At 42.6% G+C, this 21,559-nt stretch overlaps 1 protein-coding gene across 1 annotated transcript in view; it reads left to right on the top strand.

Moving 5' to 3' along the window:
* The first annotated feature begins 430 nt into the window (after positions 1-430).
* The window catches only part of LAMP3 (lysosomal associated membrane protein 3), a 43,411-nt gene continuing 22,282 nt past the window's right edge, over positions 431-21,559 (top strand). Inside the window, exons 1-3 of the mRNA XM_073578760.1 lie at positions 431-739; positions 15,362-15,849; positions 16,542-16,661. Coding sequence (XP_073434861.1) covers positions 700-739; positions 15,362-15,849; positions 16,542-16,661 — 648 coding nt within the window. The 5' untranslated portion in view covers positions 431-699. The remainder of the gene's footprint in view (positions 740-15,361; positions 15,850-16,541; positions 16,662-21,559) is intronic.

Raw genomic sequence — 21,559 nt, forward strand, 5'->3', positions numbered from 1 at the left:
TAAAAAAAAAATGTGTTTCTCTAGGTTTCTCTTTGCTCAAAATGTTCAAGATCCCATAAATATCTGATAGATGTGATTCCCACCTCTTTATAGAACAAGGGTCCTCCGACCCTTATTTTCCTGACGCAAAAACTGCATCTATCACATATTTATGGATCATCCTGTGCGTCTGCCCCCGTATTTGTAAAAGGATGTCCGCTGTGAAAGCCTTTTATGTAAATAGGATTATTTCCTGCAGATTTACAGATATTCTAAGTTGTTACTCTTGAAGAGTAACACTGATGCTCCACAGTATGAACTCACTAAAGGCCAGTACACAAAGGGTTACACATCCAGCTTCCTTGTGTACGTCTCGCTGAATTATCGGACGTTCTCCATTTGAAGCACTGCGCCGCTATTATGGATCCTTGTCGCTGTTCCAACAAGCCTGTGCAGTGCTGTCTGAATGAGACCTAAAGAAAATGACCCCACTCGTATTAGCAGCGAGATGACACATGTTAGAAATCACCACTTGTATGAGGAGTATACCGAATATCCGGCATTAATGACTTTCATCATCTCCGACTACGGAATATGAAACCAGTTCCTAATACTCACGTGACAGTAACTGTGCAGAGGTTTAAACTTCCTCCTACTTCTAGATAAGTTCGCAGAGCTGCACCTATTTCCCCACAGACGAGTAGCTGCCGACACGGAGCCATGGCGAGCACGACACTGGTCTGTCTTCTGCTGTTCTCAGGTGAGTGTGGTTCTATATATATAGTAACTTTTGTACCTTTAGTGCTCTTATGGATTTTGGGAGGGGACATAATACACTGCTTCAATGTGTACGAGGCATCTAGAGCTGTTCCTGTTCTGCAACTAGAGTCCATAACTGAAAAAAGAATAGAATACGGTTCAACGACGTAGTAAGTAAAATGATGCTGTTCGTTGTATCATACAGCTTGAAACTCATATACAAGCTGTAAGGTCTGACTGCGCCCACGCATTCCCGAGGTTACTGACAACATACTCCAAATTAATCTGCAGTTTGGGAAAAGAACTGCACATAATGGAAACCGTTTAGAACAGAGAAATCCCGCTCCAAAACAGATCACTAAAATCATGTTTTATTTAAAAGGACAAAGTTATTTATATATTTTACTCCCTTATACATAACACCATTAATTACACAGACATCAGCATCGCCATCCCCATTGGGGTCAGCGTATAAATTCCCTATCAGTATGTCTTTGGAGTGTGGGAGGAAACCAGAGAACCCAGAGGAAACCCACGCAAACACGGGGAGAACATACAAACTTCTTGCTGATGGCGTCCTTGGTGGAATTTGAACCCATGGCCCCAGTGCTGTAAAGTAACATTGCTTACCACTAAGCCAACGAGCTGTAAATTCCAGGCAGGAAAAACACAGCAGCACAAAAGCCCACTTATGTATTCCAAGGTGTCCAAAGCATAATTGGGTTTAGAGAGAAAAAAAATGCTGTGTCCCTCAAAAGGGGTTGTACCAAGATTACAAATTTTCACTTATCTACAGTGTGGAGACATGAGGGTCAGTGTGTACTCTTGTCCACTGGTCCGGCTGTCTTTAGAAAGACCACACCTTGGAAGTGGTAAGTGGGTCGCCCTCCCAGGGCCGTGGGGTACTCGGTACCGGGCCGGTGTCAAGGGGAAATGTGTCACAGCAGCGGTGACCCGGTCCGTGGCCCTGGGCGCCCAAATCAATGGTGGTTTGTGATATAGTTTATGTTCGTGACGCCACCTGTGGTGTTTGGCAAGTAAGATGTTAAGCCAACGATGCATGCAGATCCACTGGGACTGATGAGATGGTGCAGCAAAGATGGTGTAGCTCCCCACAGGTGGAGCTGTAGTCCCAGGGCAGTGTGGATGTAAGATCAGAGGAGAGGCACAAGCGGTGAGGGGATTGGTACCCAGGTGTAGCGGTGCTGAAGATGTTAGTGCGCAAATGAATGGAGGACACCAGGGCTTGCAGTTTCAACGCTTTACTCAGTTCATGGTACACACTGGTGCCCGCTTCCTCCGGGGCAGAGACTCAGTCAGCCTCCCGGGCAAGTCAGGGCTCTCCTCTCCAACACTCCGCCAACATGTACCTTTCCTGAACGACTCCGCCAATGTGCCTTTTAGTGTGAAGCTCTCCAGTACCGTGGTACTCTGGAATTCCTCCTGTCAGATGTTCCCAACAACTCTACTCGTATGGCAGACAGCTGTAGCCTCTGTCGGGGACCCCCTTCTTCAGAGTCCTGGCTCTCTATTCAGTTGCTGTTGTGCCCCGAGTCTAAGTTGGGATTAGTGCATTTACAGCCTACTACTCCACCGGTGTCTGCTGCAGAACCATAAGTGTCCATACAACCTCGGGAACCGGGCCCGGCCTTGCGCTGAGAACCTATAGGCAGGGTTCCTCTTCCAACCCACAACTCCTCTCTGTTCTCTCTACTCCTTCGTTCTGTACTTGTCTCTCTTTCCTATGGAAGCTTAGGTTGCAGTTCTGCGTCTTTCTCTCTTGTTCCTTTCCCGTGCCAGCTGGCTCAGATCACTGAGGCAGCTGCAGCACTCCTTCTTCTCTTCCTCTTCTAGGGATCTACTTCCTCTCGGACCCGTCCTCAGACTCTCCTGACTGACTGTCCAGACTCCCCTCAGACTGACTTCAGACTGACCTCCTCTCGCCTGATCTCCCGTCAGACTGTCCTCAGACTGATCTCCTCTCGCCTGACCTCCCGCCAGACTGACCTGTAATTCTAAACCTTCCCCATCTTTTATATGGATCTCAACTCCACCCACCTCCCAGCACATCCAGTGTTCCATGCAGGGAACCACCAGAGGTGCTCCGCTACTCTCTAAGCACTGAGCCGCAATGTGGTTGTGCAGAACTACCCTGTTGTGTGGGGTGCGAGTGTTGGAGTGTGGAAAGGAGTTCCCACCTTACCTGGATGGTGGGGCACTACACCTTAGGAGAAGGTGCAATACCTCTGTGGCGACTGAGCCTCAGGGGCACCACACAAGCTTAGGAAGCTGACTGAGCAATGTAGCCAGATGACCTGATTGCCTCATCCTGGGTTATCCAAATTACTTTGTGGGCTCAGTGTTGGGAAGTGGAGCAGATCTGTATTCCACCAGCTGGAACCATGGTCCCTGGGGTGATGCCCTGTAGAATCACATCGGTGACAGGAGCAGGGCCCTTTCATAAACCTCAGCTCCCATTTCAGGGCATTGTCTCACAGGATTGGGGGGAGGTAGACATAGCTGTTCTCTCATTGTTCAATTAGTCTGCATAATTGTTCTGCAAGTGGTGCAGACTCGTACACCGCAGAAAGCCTATATAAAAGGAAATACCAAAATATAATCAAAATATTCTAGAAAGCATATGAATATATCAAACATTAAACCTATACAGAATATCCAGAATTAGGCAATATCGCTTTGTAAAAATGATGACTTTTATTAAACCATATACAAAATACAGCACACAAGAATTCATCAAAAGGGGAAGAGAACAAGGGAAAAGGAAGTAAAGGAAAATGGGAATGGGGAAATAAAAACAGCGGAGGGGATGTATGTGCACCAAAGAGTACATAAGCTAGCTTCATAAGCAAATATATGGATATCTAGATCAAAAATGTAGAAAGAGGTAAGTATTAATCGCTGGACAATAATGGGAATGTTGGTGAAAGATCCCGAATATATACCAAAGTCAGACCTCATATATAAAACAGTCAATGTCAGAATCAAACGGAAAAGTGCAGAGTGCAACCATTGAAAAGTAATGCACATATGTTTGTATAGTCACATGAAATTAGTCTCATTTAAGAATAAATATAAACCAGCAAGAGTATAATAAGGTATTCCAAAAAGAGATAAATGTAAGAATGCAAGCCACATGATTTTACACGAGAAAGACCAAATATTGCACAACCCCAAAAACAGATAAGAAAATGTCAAGTGGGACAGAGTCATGAGGGCAAGATGTAAATATATAAAGAACAGCACTAAATGTACAGCATATAATTCATCAAGAATTGCACATACTGACCATGGAGGCACACCATATCCCCCTTCACCTACTCCAACGAGCGTTTCGCTACCGCTTCATCAGGGAGTAACTTACATCTTGCCCTCATGACTTTGTCCCACTTGACATTCTGTTATCTATCTGTTTTTGGGGTTGTGCAATATTTGGTCTTTCTCATGTGTATAATCATGTGGCTCGCATACTTACATTTATCTATTTTTGGAATATCTTACTTTGTACTTGCTAGTTTATATTCATTATTAAAAGAGACTCATTTCATGTGACTATGCAAACCTATGTGCTTTACTTTTCAGTTATTTCACTCAGCACTTTTCCGCATGATTCTGACATTATATATGAGGTCTGATTTTGGTGGATAGATAGATAGATAGATAGATAGATAGATAGATAGATAGATAGATAGATATGCTGAGGATCTTTCACCAACATTTCCATTATTGTCCAGCAATTAATACTTACCTCTTTCTACATTTTTGATCTGGACATACATGTATTTGCTTATGAAACTAGCTTATGTACTGTTTGCTGCAAATAGACCCTCTCCCCCATTTTTACTTCCCCATTCCCATTTTTCTTTATTTCCTTTTCCCTTGCCCCCCCCCCCCTTTTTATGAATTCTTGTGTGTTGTATTTTGTACATGGTTTAATAAAAGTCATTACTATTAAAAAAGCGATCTTACAATGCAGGGGCTGATGCAATCTGTAATCAGCAGGCATTGCACAAATTAACATACAAAAAGGGCAATTGGACAGTCTCACATGAAACAATGGCTCATGACCTTTGACTTAATGAACAAAGGAAAAGTATGTCTGACATAATTAAGAATAATTCACCCCTGTGCAAGTGGCCAGATTGACACTGAGTCATCACATAAAAGGATAGGTGATGACTTGGTGATTGCTGGAGATCTTATCACTGGTACCTCTTCAGTCATGTCATGCGATGGGGTCAAAAGTCCCCATTTGATTACAGCAGCATTCAAGAATGTGCTGTACTCCCATTTAAAGTCTGTACTACAGTCAGCGATTTCTTTATTTAACAGGCAAGACAATGTATTTATAGAATACTATAACAATAGATATTTGTTAATATTAAAGGGAATCTGTCCCCAAGTTTTTAATACCCAGAGAGCAGCATGATGTAGGGACAGAGACGCAGATTCCTGCGATGTATCATTTACTGAGCTGCCTGCTGCGGTTTTGATACAAATCATCGTTTTATCTGCTGCAGATCTACCAGTTCTCTTAATATTGAGCTGTGTATAACCCCGCCTGCTCCACTGAGTGACAGCTGTCTGTGTGCACTGCGCATATGCATAAAGCTGCCAATCAGCAGTGAGGGCGGGGTTATACAAAACTCATGAATATGGATGACTACATGTCAGGAGGTTACTGGTCTTTTTGTGAAAATCTGACAGGTAGCAGCTCAGTAAGTGACACATCTCTGTAATCACAGTCTCTGTCTCTACATTATTCTGCTCTCAGATTAGGTGGCAAAAACCTTTTTACAGAATTCCTTTAAAGGACTTGTCCTACGAATGATTGCTCAGTTATCCACAGCATAGGGGATATGTGGGGGTCTGACTGCTGAGACCCCCATGCAAGCGCACTACTGCAATATTCGCACAGAAGGATATTCTCATGAACATCCTGAATCTCACAGGTGGGGATCATAAAAGTCCCCATACATGTGAGACTAATGTTGGCCTCTCCCGCCAATATCGACAGTCTAATATGTGACAAGATGATTGTCGGTCGAGATAAGGATTTGACATGTCCGATTTCAGATGCTTTCCTTCTCTTAGGCTGGGGTCACACTTGCCAGAATCTCGCTTGAGTCTCGCATCTCAATACCCGGCACTGCCGCTGGCACTCGGGACTGGAGTGTGCGGCTGCATGATGTATTTCGATGCAGCTGAGCGCTCCGGTCCGAGTGCCGGCGGCAATGCCGGGTATTGAGATGCGAGACTCAAGCGAGATTCTGGCAAGTGTGACCCCGGCCTAAGAGATAAGCCGCCACCAGAAATATTTGACATCGGATCTCATAGAGAACAAAGGAGCTCTTGGCAGGGCGAGCTCTCCTGTGTATGGGATAGTTGGGTGAGATAGTGGCTGCAGAACAGCTATCTAAAGTGTAATGGGGGCTTAACTGATCAGAGATAATTACCTATAATCATCTTACAGTAATAAGTAATGTTGTCAAAAAGCTAAAATATCAGTGAAAAATGAGAATTAAAGGAATATTCACATGTGACAAATCTGTTTGATAAATCACAGTGACTGAAAATCAGTTCATTCATTGACAGAGCGGTGTTTTGTAGCCAGAAGAAGATTTTCAGCAGCATAATAGAAATAAAGTAATTCACTGTCCTTGATGCTGAGGCTTTATCATTTACCTTGCTTATAGTACACTGCTGGGTGTCCTTTTAATACCATAGAAGTATGTACAGTAATTGAGCAGTGGCTGTGGAAACCTGTGAATTTTCATGCACTTACCAGACAACCGAGACATTGATGCCAGTCATTTCACCCCAGGTGTATTTGAAATTTTGTCTTCCTAAAGGGGTATTCACATGTGACAGATGAGCCTGCTGCAGAAACAACCCCACTCTTATAAACGTCTCTATAGCCATGTGAAGAGCATATAGAGGTATAGTAGGACCAGAACGGCAGCCTAGGGGTCATTGGAGGCATCTCCCAGCATGCTACGGCTTTAGGCCATAATCACACTTGACTGTTTAGTTCAGTTTTTGTTTTGTTTTAAAGGTAGATACACTAAAAAATGAAGTAAAAATGCAAAGAAAAACAGTTTTTTTTATTTCATTTGCTTTTGTACTGTTAGCTGTTTAGTTGTAATAGTGCATCATATAAACAAATTAAGAGAATTTGGGCTACGGTAAATATGGAGGAACCATATAGAGGAACCATGGAGCTGAACACGGCATGCTCCATGTATAAAGAGCTTCATACAGGCTCAGCTGTATACCTGAGCTCTTATCTTGGCATATGTCACTGGTCACTAAGGATTTTTATATCGAGACAGGACTCGTTCCTTTTATCTCGTTCATATAAATGACACATTCTTTTGTTACTTGTGTCATGTGTCTTAAAGTTTACAATATTTGGTGGACATTACTCAAAAAGAACAAATGATCACCCCAGGCAAATCAGACGTACTATCACTTTTAGTGCTGTGCCTGTGGGGTGGTGCATAATGCAGACATTCAATAGGCACCAGAAAGAATGCCGGTGTCATGCACCACATCGTAGGCAAAGCACGAGGAATAATCCCTGACTGTCCCCAACCGCTACTATAACAGGATACCTGCTGGTTACTTTACCCTGAACAGATAATTTATGTGCCGTACTAATGTTGCTGTTTTTTACAAAATTACTTTTATTTTGCAGCTCTGCATACACTTATAAAGCAGGACTAGCCCAGTGGGTGACCTCCTCTTAGACTAGTCCTGCCTCGGATCCTCTAATCATACCTCCCTGGATAACAGTCTATTTGGTTATGGTAGCACCATTGGAAATCCTGCACATGAGCATTGTGTGCCCGAAGTTCTGCCATAATGGAGAGTGTATGGAGGCTGTGCATCACGCCCAGGCAGACCTGATTAGAGGACTGAAGGCATGACTAGTCTTTGGGAAGAGATGTCCCTGCAGACTAGTCCTGCTTGCTTAGAATATGTAAAAAATTAAGTTGATAAAAAAAAAATCTTATCATTCCTAAGGCACGTAAAATACCTTTTCAGAAAGAAAAACTTGGCATGCATACCTCACAGATGGCTCACGCGGTCTTACAGATTTGATGCATGTTGCTAGACATCTTAGACGCTTGGTTGGTTTAATTCAGACCAATATTTTGCACCAATAGATTGGCACATTTTAAAGGGGTTGTCCAGGGTTTTTTTTTCCGGAGGTTGTCATAATCCAGGGAAAGCATGAAAATAATAAAATAACTTCCACTGACTTGTTATCTCCCTAACTGCTCCAATGGCTCTGCAAGTGACCACTGCAGCCAATCACTGGCCTCAGATGTGATTTTTGAAAAATCAGCTGAAAACCACTAAATGCAGTGAATGGCTGTAATGGTCATCATGTGTGCTCCATAAGAATGTCATAACTTACAGACAGTTCACAGAAACCCAGGAGACCCCAGAGCGGTGAGGCAGAATTGTAATGGAAGGTATAAAGAGCAGAGAATGCTCCTGTTCTCCTAACTCTGTAATTACTAAGGCTCACTCCATCACATGTCTGGGAAAGTCACGGTCCGCTGTACTGGCTAGAATAGACTGTCCTGCTTGTTATGCATAACACTACATGAAACACAATGACTGCATCTCTAGGTTGCCCTTGTGAAACTTCCTGTCTTCATACGGCAGATATGATCAGAATTCATATCCTCATTTGTGAACTTCATTATTTCGCTTTCATTCTTCATATGTTACCTTGTGACACATTTGTATCTTTTATTTTTCACGTGTTGACTAAAAGGAAATGGAAACGAGATGTTTAATACTCACACACAAAAGGTTCTGTAAGCTAGTCCTGTACACTGTGTCACTTAGACTCTCATACTGGAAAAAATGAGAAACGTTAAAGTGAAATACATAGTTTCTTATATTATTAGAAGGGTTGTCCACCTCAAGAAATATCTTCAGATACACTGCTCTGTAGAACGGAATACACCCCACTTTGAAAAGTAAGATTTTAATCAATCTTTCACTGAATACAAGAACAATTTCCAATATTTTGACAAAACAGAGTTTCAGAGAACATTTTTTTAACCCGTAACATGAAAGTCAGGTAAATAACTTAACTTTTAATGCAGAATCTTCAGTCTCAAATTAGTTGATGCAAAAATAAATACACTCCACATCAAAAATGATTACATTCACTGAATGACCTCCATGATTTTTAAGGACACCACCAAGTCCTTTAGGCAGGGAATGAACAAGTAGGTGACATGTTGCAACATCTTTCTTTTTCTGTTCTTTAAGAGCAACCTCCTTTAGAGTGAAGATGCTGGATGGAGAATGATTCTCAAGTTGTCTCTTTGGAACTCTCCATAGGTGTTTGGTTGGGTTCAGATCAGGAGACATACTTCAACACTGAATCACTTTCACCCTGTTCTTCTTCAGAAATGTAAAATATGTGTTTTGGATTATTGTCTGCAAGGAGTTTGTATGTTCTTCCCGTGTTTGTGTGGGTTTCCTCCGGGTACTCCGGTTTCCTCCCACATTCCAAAGACATACTGATAGGGTATTTAGATTGTGAGCCCCATCGGGGACAGCAATGATGTGTGCAAAACTGTAAAGCGCTACGGAATATGTTAGCACTATATAAAAAATAAAGATTATAATAAAGATTGTCTTATTGGCAAAGTGCCCATCTACTAAGGGCACGGAGTGATGGTAGCATCTTTGCTTTCAATTTAGAGCAGAACAGCTGTGAAATTATGATACCATCATGCACTCATGCAGACAAATAAGGAGATTGCCCCCACTATGTTTCACTGTAGGCATCATGCATTTAGAAAAATGCATAACTTTATTATTTGGGTTGTTACACTTGCAGTGATATTTACATTTACTTGGTTATTATTTAATGATGCAGGAAAGGATTTTATCTTTATTATATACAATGTTTAACATTCTATTAAACGTTTTCTTTTAAAGGGATCCTGTCATGTCAAAAAACGCTAACCTGCAGATTAATAGCGCCCTAAAGCTGTGCAGCCACTGCACTGACAGCCTAGCTGCCGGGAGGAAATTAACTTTATTCTTCCCGGCAGCCTCAGGCTTTCAGTCATAGAGTGCGGCTTCAGTCACCAATCGGCACATATTGAGCGGCGGCTGTAACCATGCCCCGACACTGACTGACAGCCAGTGCTGTACTCAAGTACTGCTGACCCAGTGGTCAATCAGTGCCTTTTCCTCCCAGAAGCCAGGCTTTTAGTATGGTGGCCATATGACTTTAGAACTCTATTAACCAGCAGATTAACCCCATATCTGCAGGTTAATAGCATTTTGGGACATGACAAGTTCCCTTTAAGTTTTCTTTTAACCCTACAAGAGGAGTTGATAATTTTCATAAGACAAATATTTAGAATTGAGAGTCCTCAGTGGCTGATACCTTTTAATGGCTAACTGAAAAGATGTTAGCACATTGCAAGCTTTCGAGACTACTCAGGTCTCTTCATCAGGCAAAGACTAATACAAAATCTGAAGAGTCACATATTTATATAAATATGCGATTCTTTAGATTTTGTATTAGTCAATGCCTGATGAAGAGACCTGAGTAAAATATTTTTCTATCTACTGGCTAACACGGTACAAAGATATACATCTTTCCTGCAATACGTCTGTAATTATTACTCCTACTGGACTTTGCTTCTGCAGTGTTTTTATCATAAATGTAGAAGGCCGGAAACAATTCCACAGAAAACAAGTGAAAGCAGTAGGTATGACACCAGCTTTAATATAGTAATAGCTTGCCTGAATATTTGAATTCTTTCTTGTCATCTTTTTTTGGACAAATTAACCAACTAAAGATTACTCACTAGACAAAACAATGTGACTCAATAGATTGTTGACCTGTTTGATTATATTTGGATTAAGTGCCTTTGTGAGCTATTTGCTAATTTCATTTTGCACACATGACCATCGCGGGTAGGCAGCCTCCTGCTTTGGAGAGCAGTAAGGGCAAACAAGAGCACAGTATATTGGAAATATTTTCTTGCAGATTCAACTGTAAAAAATATTTTAAATAACTGTGGTTGTTGAGTTAACTAGGGAAGGTGCTACAGCCAGTGTTTAGAAGGTAAATGCATTGCTGTAGAAAACTAGTAATGTCTTCCATACACATGAGACCTAAGACATGGAATGTGGCCAATATACAAACACGACCCTAATGATCAATTAAAATTGTGTTTCCAGTATAATTCATTACCTTCTTTTGCTCAGTAATATCTGTACATTATATTCAAACAGTCAGAGTTTGGGAAGTTCCCTGTTTCAGTTGAGGGTTGGAGCAGACAATGTCAATAACCTGATTACATTCCATTTATGGGGAAAATACTCTATAAACCCTGATCCATTCCCCACCATTCTCCTCTACTCAACTTACAAGCAGGAAAGCTGGCTCATGGTTGAGTTCCATTTGATAAACTTTTATTCATGGATGACAATAAAAAGTAAGGAATGGATCATTAGGCCATTTGCAACTTTTTGGCATAAATAAAACTACTACTTTGAATATAAAAGTATGTGCACTTTAAGGCTATGTGCCCACGGTGCGTGTTAAAACGCACACCAAAAACCGGACTCCTTCCCAGAAATCGCGCGTTTTTTTCCGCGCGATTTCACCGCGATTATGATCGCGATTTTCGTGTGCGATATTCAAGTACTTTCCAAGCGATTTGAAGCATCGCTTGGAAAGTGATTGACAGGTTGGTCACACTCGTCAAACATAGTGTTTGACAAGTGTGACCAGGTTTTTACTATTGAGGCCGCACCATCTGCATTGCGGTTTTTGATTCCCATAGGGAACCGCAGCAAAATCTGCAGCGTGTGCACACAGCCTAAGGCAGCAGGCCCAGATGAGCTACCTTATAGGTGTTGTCCACCTGCATTGAAAAGTCTGCAATCACACTGTGGAGTGCACATTGCCACAATTTCATTGTTTTTCCCGTGATGGTGAATGTGACAGTGTACTTATTGGGGGAATGGTGACAGTGTGCATATCACAGATTTAAAGTTTTTATTATTTGCAAAGTCAATTTAAAATTTCTAACACAGCATATTTTAGTTATCTGGAACAACATGGAATTAGACACACAATAAATAAGCGAGTGTATATAATTAATGTGTATTTTTGAGCCTGTGAATTTGAGGGATAGAAAAAAAAAGAGTGCTGTAATTCCTGAAAAATTTATGTAATATTTTACTTATAATCACACCACATCTTGATTGCTTTGCTTCCACTCGGTTGTGGTGGTATATAAAACCTGCCACCGCTCCGGTGGTTCCTTCAGGTCCTACAGTGATGACTTCTTGGGCAACATTACCGTGACTGATGCGGGCAATCACTGGCTTCAACAAGTTGAAAATCAGAATGTTTTGTGATGCACTTTTCGATAGTGAACTTTTCATCAAGTTCACATCTAAGGCAGAAATATCTATCTTATGTTTTCAGATGAAGGGTATGACCTCAGATTTGACTTAGCACTGAAACAATAGATCTATAAAGAATCTGTATATGCCAAATGGCAGTATATTTTTTACAAAGGCAATTTGAAGTTGCTTCACTTTTTTAAGATGCATTAATGAAATGTTAATTAGTTGCAATCTCTATATATAAAAGTGAATGTATGTATGTATGTATGTGTATGTGCGTATCACCAACCAATCATGAAGCATGTTTCATTTCACCAGCGCTGTTTAAAAGAAGCTTAGTTGTGATTGGTTGCTATGAGCAACAGTTTTACTTGCAACCAATCACTAAGCAAAGAAGCTGAGCTGTGATTGGTTGCTATGAACAACAGTTTTCTCACTCCACAACAACACCTCAGCAGACACTGTCATGGTGGGAGAAATCTAGCATCCCCAGGAACATAAGCTCCAAGCCATTTCCTGCCCCCAGAAAGGAGCAGAGAGCACAGGAAAGAAATGAATCCCCCCCCTCCCTGCCCATATATCAATCACACATCCTCCATCCCATAGGCACATCTTCCCTCTTAAAGCGATCATTGCTATTGAAGTCAGGGCAAATCTATCCAGCGCTTTGGTTTTGACCCCAGGCCTCTCTTAAGGGGATCCCCGGTATGGAAGTTAGGATGTGGGACATTAGGGGTAGTAGTCCAATTGCTCTGGCTGATGGGATGATGTGGGATAATAGGGGTAGTAATCCGGTGGCTGATGGAGTGATATGGGATATTAGGGGTAGTAGTCCGGCAGCTCTGGCTGACATGATGATGTGGGATATTACGGGTAGTAGTCCGGTGGCTCTGATGGGATGATGTGGGATATTAGTGGTAGTAGTCCTGTGGCTCTGGCTGAAGGGATGATGTTGGATATTAGGGGTAGTAGTCCAATGGCTCTGGCTAATGGGGTGATGTGGGATATTAGGGGTAGTAGTCCGGCGGCTGTGACGGGATGATGTGGGATATTAGGGGTAGTAGTCCGGTGGCTCTGATGGAATGATGTGGGATATTAGGGGTAGTAGTCTGGTGGCTCTGACGGGATGATGTGGGAAATTAGGGGTAGTAGTACGGTGGCTCTGGCTGACGAGATGATGTGGGATATTAGGGGTAGTAGTCCGGTGGCTCTGACGGCATGATGTGGGATATTAGTGGTAGTAGTCCGGTGGCTCTGGCTGACGGGATGATGTGGGATATTTGGGGTAGTAGTCCGGTGGCTCTGACGGCATGATGTGGGATATTAGTGGTAGTAGTCCGGTGGCTCTGGCTGACGGGATGATGTGGGATATTTGGGGTAGTAGTCCGGTGGCTCTGGCTGACGGGATGATGTGGGATATTATAGGTAGTAGTCCGGTGGCTCTGGCTGACGGGATGATGTGGGATATTATAGTGAATGTGGCTATGCAGAGTGGGCGGGGCTGTGCACGTTAAATACTTGCCATACCTAAAATATATAACTTTAGACAACATAGGGTACAAGGCTTTATAAATTAGGTTTGTGAATTGTTTAACAATTGTCTTCATAGGTAAAGAAGCCATACACTTGAGATAGGGTACCGTTACACTTAGCGACGCTCCAACGATACGACCTGGTAAGGATCGCTGGTGCGTCACTACATGATCGCTAGTAAGCCGTCAAATAGGCAGATCTACTCAACGATGCAGCAATGATACGGCGATCCATATGACGACCTCGGCGGACATTGGGACCTTGTCACACAGCAGCTATTCTGACATCTCCCGCCTGCGTCCCTAAAGGTACTGTCACACTTAGCGATGTACCAGCGATCCCGACCAGCGATATGACGCGGTCAGGATCGCTGGTACATCGCTAAGTGGTCGCTAGTGAGCTGCCACACAGGCAGATCTCACCAGCGACATCGCTGGGGACGGGGATCGCTACTTACCTGTCACACCAGGCGATCCTGCGTCCTCCCGCCCGGCTCCACGCGTCGCTCGTCCTCACAGCAGGAAGCGCCACAGGAAGCAGACGACGAGAAACATTCCTGAACGTTCTCGCGCGATCAGCGATAACCAGCGGGGGAGCCGGTCGTAGGTAAGTATCACACATAGCGATATCGCTAGCAATATCGCTATAACGTCACTAGTTATAGCGATATTGCTAGCGATATCTCTTAGTGTGACATGCCCTTTAGTTCTGCATCGCCAACGAGGACGCTCGTCGGCATCAAACACAGCGATGCATGCTGGCCAGCTGGACACCAACGATCAAACAACGGCCTAGGACATTCGAGCATGATCAGCGATATCCAGCGGGGGGGCCATTCACTGCTATGTGTCACATGTAGCAAGATTGCTGGCGATGTCGCTGTTGCGTCACAAAATCAATGACGTTTCAGCGATCTCGCGAACAATCTCATGTGAGACGGGGCCTATAGTTGTGGACTGAGCTAATCTCTGACAAACACAACTTGCAGAAGTGTATGTCTCCCCAATCAACAAGGATCGAGCTGTCAATATAGCAAATCCCCCTCCCCTTCCATGACCTCTGCCTATGGGGGAGGGCTGGTAGAACGCTATACACATAAGTTTGTTGGTTTTTGCACAATGCTGAGTTGCGCGAACATCTTGTGACTTTTGCCGTTTTCACATCTGATTGAAGCCGCTCTGCCAAAATGGTTGGATCTGGGGAGGAGGAGAAACATAATGGGGCATGGCTATGCCCGCATGTGAAATTCATCAAACGTGCCTGCGTTTCTTACACCAGAAATGCTATTCCAGTCCTTGACTATAGCAGCATTTCTGGGAAGGTGCACGGAAGCACAAGCCAATGAGAAGATACTCCAAAGTCATTAAATCGTTTGTGCCAATGAATGTGGTGCACCGCTTTCCAGTGGGCCCTTCATTAAGACTGGCGAGTGCAACATCTGTCTTAATGAATTAGCTCTTGTATGTTTCTCTGGTACACTAGTATACAAGAGCATGAGCCCAATATATTATTTGGTTGAGATATCATTCCAATAATTGAGCTACATAAAGAATTTTTTTAACAAGTCCAGCGTGTATAAATAAATGTATAACTGTTTAGCTTTTCAAAAGCTGTTTGCATATATTGCAATCTGATCAAATCTTTCTTATGCTGTTTTTAGGAACTTTTCTGGTTGATACATCTGTCCAAACATCATCAACTATGCTAAAAGTTTGGCCTTTCTTTCTGGTACAACCCACCGCCAAGGAACCATCAAACACCACCACCAGTGTACCAGCAAGCACAACCACCCAAGAGCCATCGAACACCACCACCCATGCACCGTCAAACACCACCACCGATGCACCGTCAAACACCACCACCCATGCACTGTCAAACACCACCACCCATGCACCGTCAAACACCACCACCCATGCACCATCAAACACCACCACCCATGCACCGTCAAACACCACCACTCATGCACCATCCAACACCACCACATCAAACACTACCAGTCATACAACAACCCATGTTATTCCAACATTACCCCCAACATCTGGGCCACCAGAAATTGGCAACTACACAGTAAAAGATGACAAAGGAGCATGCATTATTGCAGATATGGGACTAGAGCTTGAAATAGATATTTCAATAAAAGGAAAAAAAGTAAGTATATGGATTGATACTTGCATGTTGTTGAGTAGCAAAAGATAGCTAAACCAGGAAACATATTTGATTACATGATAAAACTACTTCATTGAGTCCATTGCAAGGCTAGTCAAGTTACATTATAGCATAGCTAGTACAGCTCACCTGGATAAGAAAAATATGGGAGGTATATTTGTGTTCTTAACATATCATTCTGGATTACATTTCCTCCACTGTACTCTTTTAATGTCTTTCAATGTGTCCGAGAGTGAAAATCAAATATTGGAGAAATACAACTGTAACACTAATAGTGGTAAAAGGGATGACATACAGAATTCAATGGGAAAAGCTGGTGTAGAATAGCCAATGTGTCATTATGTTCCATCCCATAAAACAATTAAAAAATGTATAACTGTAAGAGGTAAACAAAGCAAGTTATAAAAGTGGAAATATCTACAGCAAATCTTCCAATTTAAAGGAAACCATGTAATAGGAAATACCACATTTGAGAACCTTTCAATGCCGACTGGCAACAAGCTTTACATCCCATCTGTCAAACACTTCACTTCACATTAGAACCAAAAGGAGCACAATTACTTGTATCCTGAAACCAAAACATTCTTGAGGGGTAACTCATTTATTTTGGTAATGTGATGCCACCCCCCATTTTTTTGGCAGTTTGTGACGTGTTTATATATTGTATTTTACAGGAGAAAAGATATTTAAACATCAAACCAAACGAGACAAATGCAAATGGCACATGTGGGGCATCCAAATCAAATCTTCTCTTGCAATTTCCAGGAGGTTTTATTAATTTTACATTTGTTAAGGTAAGTTTAAATAAAACATGGTTTCCTTCCTATCATCAAGGGACTAGTATACATCTAATAACATTACTGCTGGATAATACTTTCAGAATCCTATACATTACAAACATGGGACAGTATGAGGGCATTGTACGGGACAACTGGCTGCAATATGTGATATTGGCCACCATCCAGACTTCCACGAAAAGCCCATCCCTAATGGCTAGTGATATTATTGTACTTCCATCTGGTATATATACTGTCCAGTAGACAGTTGATATATACTGTGAGACACTTAGGTGCGGTATTATTATAGTTGTCCAATGGAGTACTAGGCAGTACCCTGAATGTAATACAGAAATGGTCTATGTAGGCAAAATTAGTTAGATATCCTAAAATTTTGCAGCTTGTCTACTGACAGTGATTATTTAGGCGCCCATTGGGAAGCAAACTAAGAAGCAAAGGGTTAATAAGAGGTTCTGTGCTAGAAGTTAATGCCAGAGTGGTTATCGTGCTGAGGTTATAGAGTTGACTGCATTTTATACTGCAGCTGGTTAACTAATCAAGAATTCAGGTAACAGAGTTGCATGTGAAATGGGGTTTGCTGAAAAGCTTTTGCTTATTGTAAGAAAAATCTGAGGTTTTATATGTCGACAGCCATTGTGTAAGAGTCATGAATGAATCACGAGCCACTTACCGCACAAGCTCAGGGACAAAAAACATAAGATCACTTGAGAAGCTTACACACTTTTCAACTGTCTGCAAAAATTGAGCAATGATCTGACATCTTTAGTTAACTATGTAAGCCTTAAAGGGGTTGTTCCATTTCAATTAAGTTTATACCCCAGCTTTAGTTTATGATAAAATATCAAAACACATTGTACTCATGTTCGCCAGGTCCATCATTGAGTCTCCGCCAATGCTCCTTGTGTCATTCACCGTAGAAAGCATGGCAGCCAATCAGTGAGGTTAGATGCCCTGAAAGGGGCATTCTCTACATAGCCAGAGCTGCTGAGAAGTGATGAGCGAACATTACTGGCTCCCTCCTAATTCGGCAAACTATAGGGCTTACTGAAGAAGCTGCATCGGATACCTGGAGCGCTCCAGATAATCAGCTGTTCGATTCCGCAGCTGCATGTGTCACAGCTGTGTGAGTCATAACACATCCAGCCCAACAAACAGGCTCTCCATGCATATGTTGTAACTGCCACACACCCGCGACACATGCAGCTGCGAGCCAAACAGCTGATTATCGGGAGCGCTCCAGGTATCCGATGCAGCATCTTCAGTACCATCTGGTGTGACAGGTAAGTAGCGACCCCCGTCCCCAGCGATGTCGCTAGTGAGATCTGCCTGTGTGGCAGCTCACTAGCGACCACTTAGCGATGTACCAGCGATCCTGACCGCGTCATATCGCTAGTTGGGATCGCTGGTACATCGCTAAGTGTGACAGTACCTTAAGGCCAGGTTCACATAGCATAATGCAGTCCGTTCAACACATAGCGTGAACGGAGTGCGTTAACGCTACTCCCTAATGCGATCGCGTCATGCGATCGTGCTAGCGCAGATGCTGCATCTGAGCTAGCAGTGACGGACCCTCAAACGCTGCAGACCGCGTCCAAGGGTCTGTCATAGAATGACGGCACATCGCTAACGCATGCCGATTATGACATGCGTTAGTGATTCGCTATCTTATGCATCCGTTACATAGCGTTAATGCTATGTAATGGATGTGTTAAACGCAGCCCCCTAACACAATATGAACCCAGCCTAAGCGGTATAGCTTGCGGAATAAGGAGGGAGCCGACGATGTTTGCTCATCTCTACTGCTGAGCTCACTAATTGTCTGCCTTGCTGTCCATTTGACGTCAGCACCGCAGCCAATGCTAGACACTTGGAGCTGTGGTTATTTTATAACACACTGCAGCCGGGGCAGAAAATAAAGGGAACAACCTCTTTAAGCTGTTTGTTCTGAAATTAATCCATCTGAGTTTGGTAATTATTAACTTGCTGATAAGAGCTCTTATTTCTTGCAATAGCTTGCCACTTTATTTTCTTATGTCACAAGTTCTAGTGTTGTGCCATACAGTCCTGAACAGCTGAAGTCATGGAACAGAAAATGCACAGAAGTATTATTTGCAGAGCCAGCAGTTTTGCAGGCAAACTAGGCATTTTCCTAACGTCCCCAATCCCTCAAGCCCAGTTTTCGCAATGTGGCCTGTGTCAGAGGGGCCCGCTGCCAGCTGCAGCATCATAGAGGCTGATGCAGTTGAATTCAATTATGGATGACAGAGTATCAGATTACTCTCCCTCTCCCATCATTCCCCCAATGCTTCTGATGCAGTGGGCACAATGACATCACTTGATTGCTCATCACGCTGTGCCGAGCACCGGAGCTGCTGAGAAGATGTAAATCAGTGAGTACGTGGTGGCCATAATACTGCAGGAATATGGGGTGCGCATTATAATATATGGGGCTCTATTATACTATATGGGGCTGCATTATACTATATATGGGGCTGCATTATACTCCATGGGGGTTGCATTATACTGTATTTATTCTATGGGGCTGCATTATACTTTATGGGGCTGCATTATACTATATGAGGCTGCATTATACTCTATGTGGCTGCATTATACTCTATGGGACTGTATTATAATCTATGGGACTGCATTATACTCTATGAGAGCTGCATTATACTCTATGAAGGCTGCATTATACTCTATGAAGGCTGCATTATACTCTATGAGAATGCATTATACTGAAGCTGCATAATACTGTATGTGGCTGCTTTATACTCTGTGGGACTGTATTCTTCTATATGGGGCCGCATTCTACTATATGGGGCTGCATTATGCTCTATGGGTCTGCATTATACTCTATGGGGCAGTATTATACTCTATAGAGGCTGAATTATACTCAATGGGGCTGAATTATACTCTATCAAGGACTATTGAGGTGCATTATACTATATGGGAGCTGTATTATACTGTACGGAGGACTATGGGGAATGCATTATGCTGTTTGGAGGACTATGGGGAGTGAACTATACTATATGGAGTACTATGGAGTGTGCATTATACTATATGGAGTACAATGGGGAGTGTATTATACTATATGGAGGACTATGGGGAACATTGTACTATGTAAAGGACTATGGGGCACATTAGTAACATAGTAACATAGTATTTAAGGTTGAAGGAAGACTAAGTCCATCTAGTTCAACCCATAGCCTAACGTGTTGATCCAGAGGAAGACAAAAAACCCATGCGGCAAACAGTAAGCTTCACATTGGGGAAAAAAATTCCTTCCCGACTCCACATACGGCAATCAGACTAGTTCCTTGGATCAACGCCCTATCAAGGAATCTAGTGTATACACCCTGTAACGCTATACTTTTAAAGAAAGGTATCCAGACCCTTCTTAAATTTTATTAGGGAATCACTCATTACAACATCACACGGCAGAGAGTTCCATAGTCTCACTGCTTTACAGTAAAGAATCTGCGTCTGTGAGTATGCTTAAACCTTCTTTCCTCCAGACGTAGAGGATGCCCCCTTGTCCCTGTCACAGGTCTAAGAGTAAAAAGATCCTTAGAAAGGTCTGTACACTGTCCCCTCATATATTTATTTATACATTGTAACAAGATCACCCGTAAGCCTTCATTTTTCCAAACTAAATAACCCCAAGTGTAATAACCTGTCTTGGTATTGTAGAACCCCCAGTGCTCTAATAACCTTGATCGCTCTTCTCTGCACCCGCTCTAGTTCAGCTACAGTATGTCTTTCTTATAAACGGGAGACCAGAACTGTACACAGTATTCTAAGTGTGGTCGCATTAGTGACTTGTATAGGGGTAAGATTATATTTTCCTCATGAGCATCTATGCCTCTTTTAATGCATCCCATTATTTTATTTGCCTTTGCAGCAGCTGCCTGACACTGGCCACTAAATGTGAGTTTGTCATCCACCCATACACCCAGGTCTTTTTCAGTGACAGTTTTGCCCAGTGTTTTACAATTAAACACATAATTATACATCTCATTTCTTCTTCCTAAGTGCATGACCTTACATTTATCCCCATTAAAGCTCATTTGCCATTTATCAGCCCAAGCTTCTAGTTTACATAAACCTTTCTGTAATATTAAATTGTCCTCCTCTGTATTGATTACCCTGCAGAGTTTAGTGTCATCTGCAAATATTGAAATTCTACTCTCTATGCCCTCTACAAGGTCATTAATAAATATGTTAAAAAGAAACGGGCCCAACACCGACCCCTGCAGTACCCCATTGCTAACCGTGACCCAGTCCGAGTGTGCTCCATTACTAACCACCCTTTGTTTCCTATCCCTGAGCCAGCTCTTAACCCACTTACACATATTTTCCCCTATCCCCATTGTTCTCATATTATGTATCAACCTTTTGAGTGGCACCGTATCAAAAGCTTTTGAAAAGTCCATGTACACCACGTCCACTGCGTTCCCTTGGTCCAGTCCGGAACTTACCTCTTCATAAAAGCTTATCAGATAAGCTGACAGGAACAGTCCCTTGTAAACCCATGTTGATATTGGGTCATGAGGTTATTCTTCTTCAGATACTCCAGTATAGCATCTCTTAGAAAACCCTCCAGGATTTTACCCACAGTAGAGGTTAAGCTCATTGGCCTATAATTTCCAAGTTCAGTATTTGTCCCCTTTTTGAATATTGGCACATTTGCTTTATGGCAGACCTGTGGTACAGACCCTATTATTATGAAATCTTCAAAGATTAAAAATAATGGTCTGTGACTGTACTTAATTCCTGCAGTAGTCGGGGGTGTATCCCATCCGGGCCCGGGGGATTTCTCAACTTTAGTGATTTTTAGACACCACTGTACTCCCTGCTGGGTTAAGCAGGTGACATTTAATGGAGAATTTTTTTTT

The sequence above is a fragment of the Dendrobates tinctorius genome, unplaced genomic scaffold (genome assembly GCF_039654945.1).
Source record: "Dendrobates tinctorius isolate UK_male_01 unplaced genomic scaffold, ASM3965494v1 ptg000060l, whole genome shotgun sequence".
In the NCBI taxonomy this organism is placed as follows: Eukaryota; Metazoa; Chordata; class Amphibia; order Anura; family Dendrobatidae; genus Dendrobates; species Dendrobates tinctorius.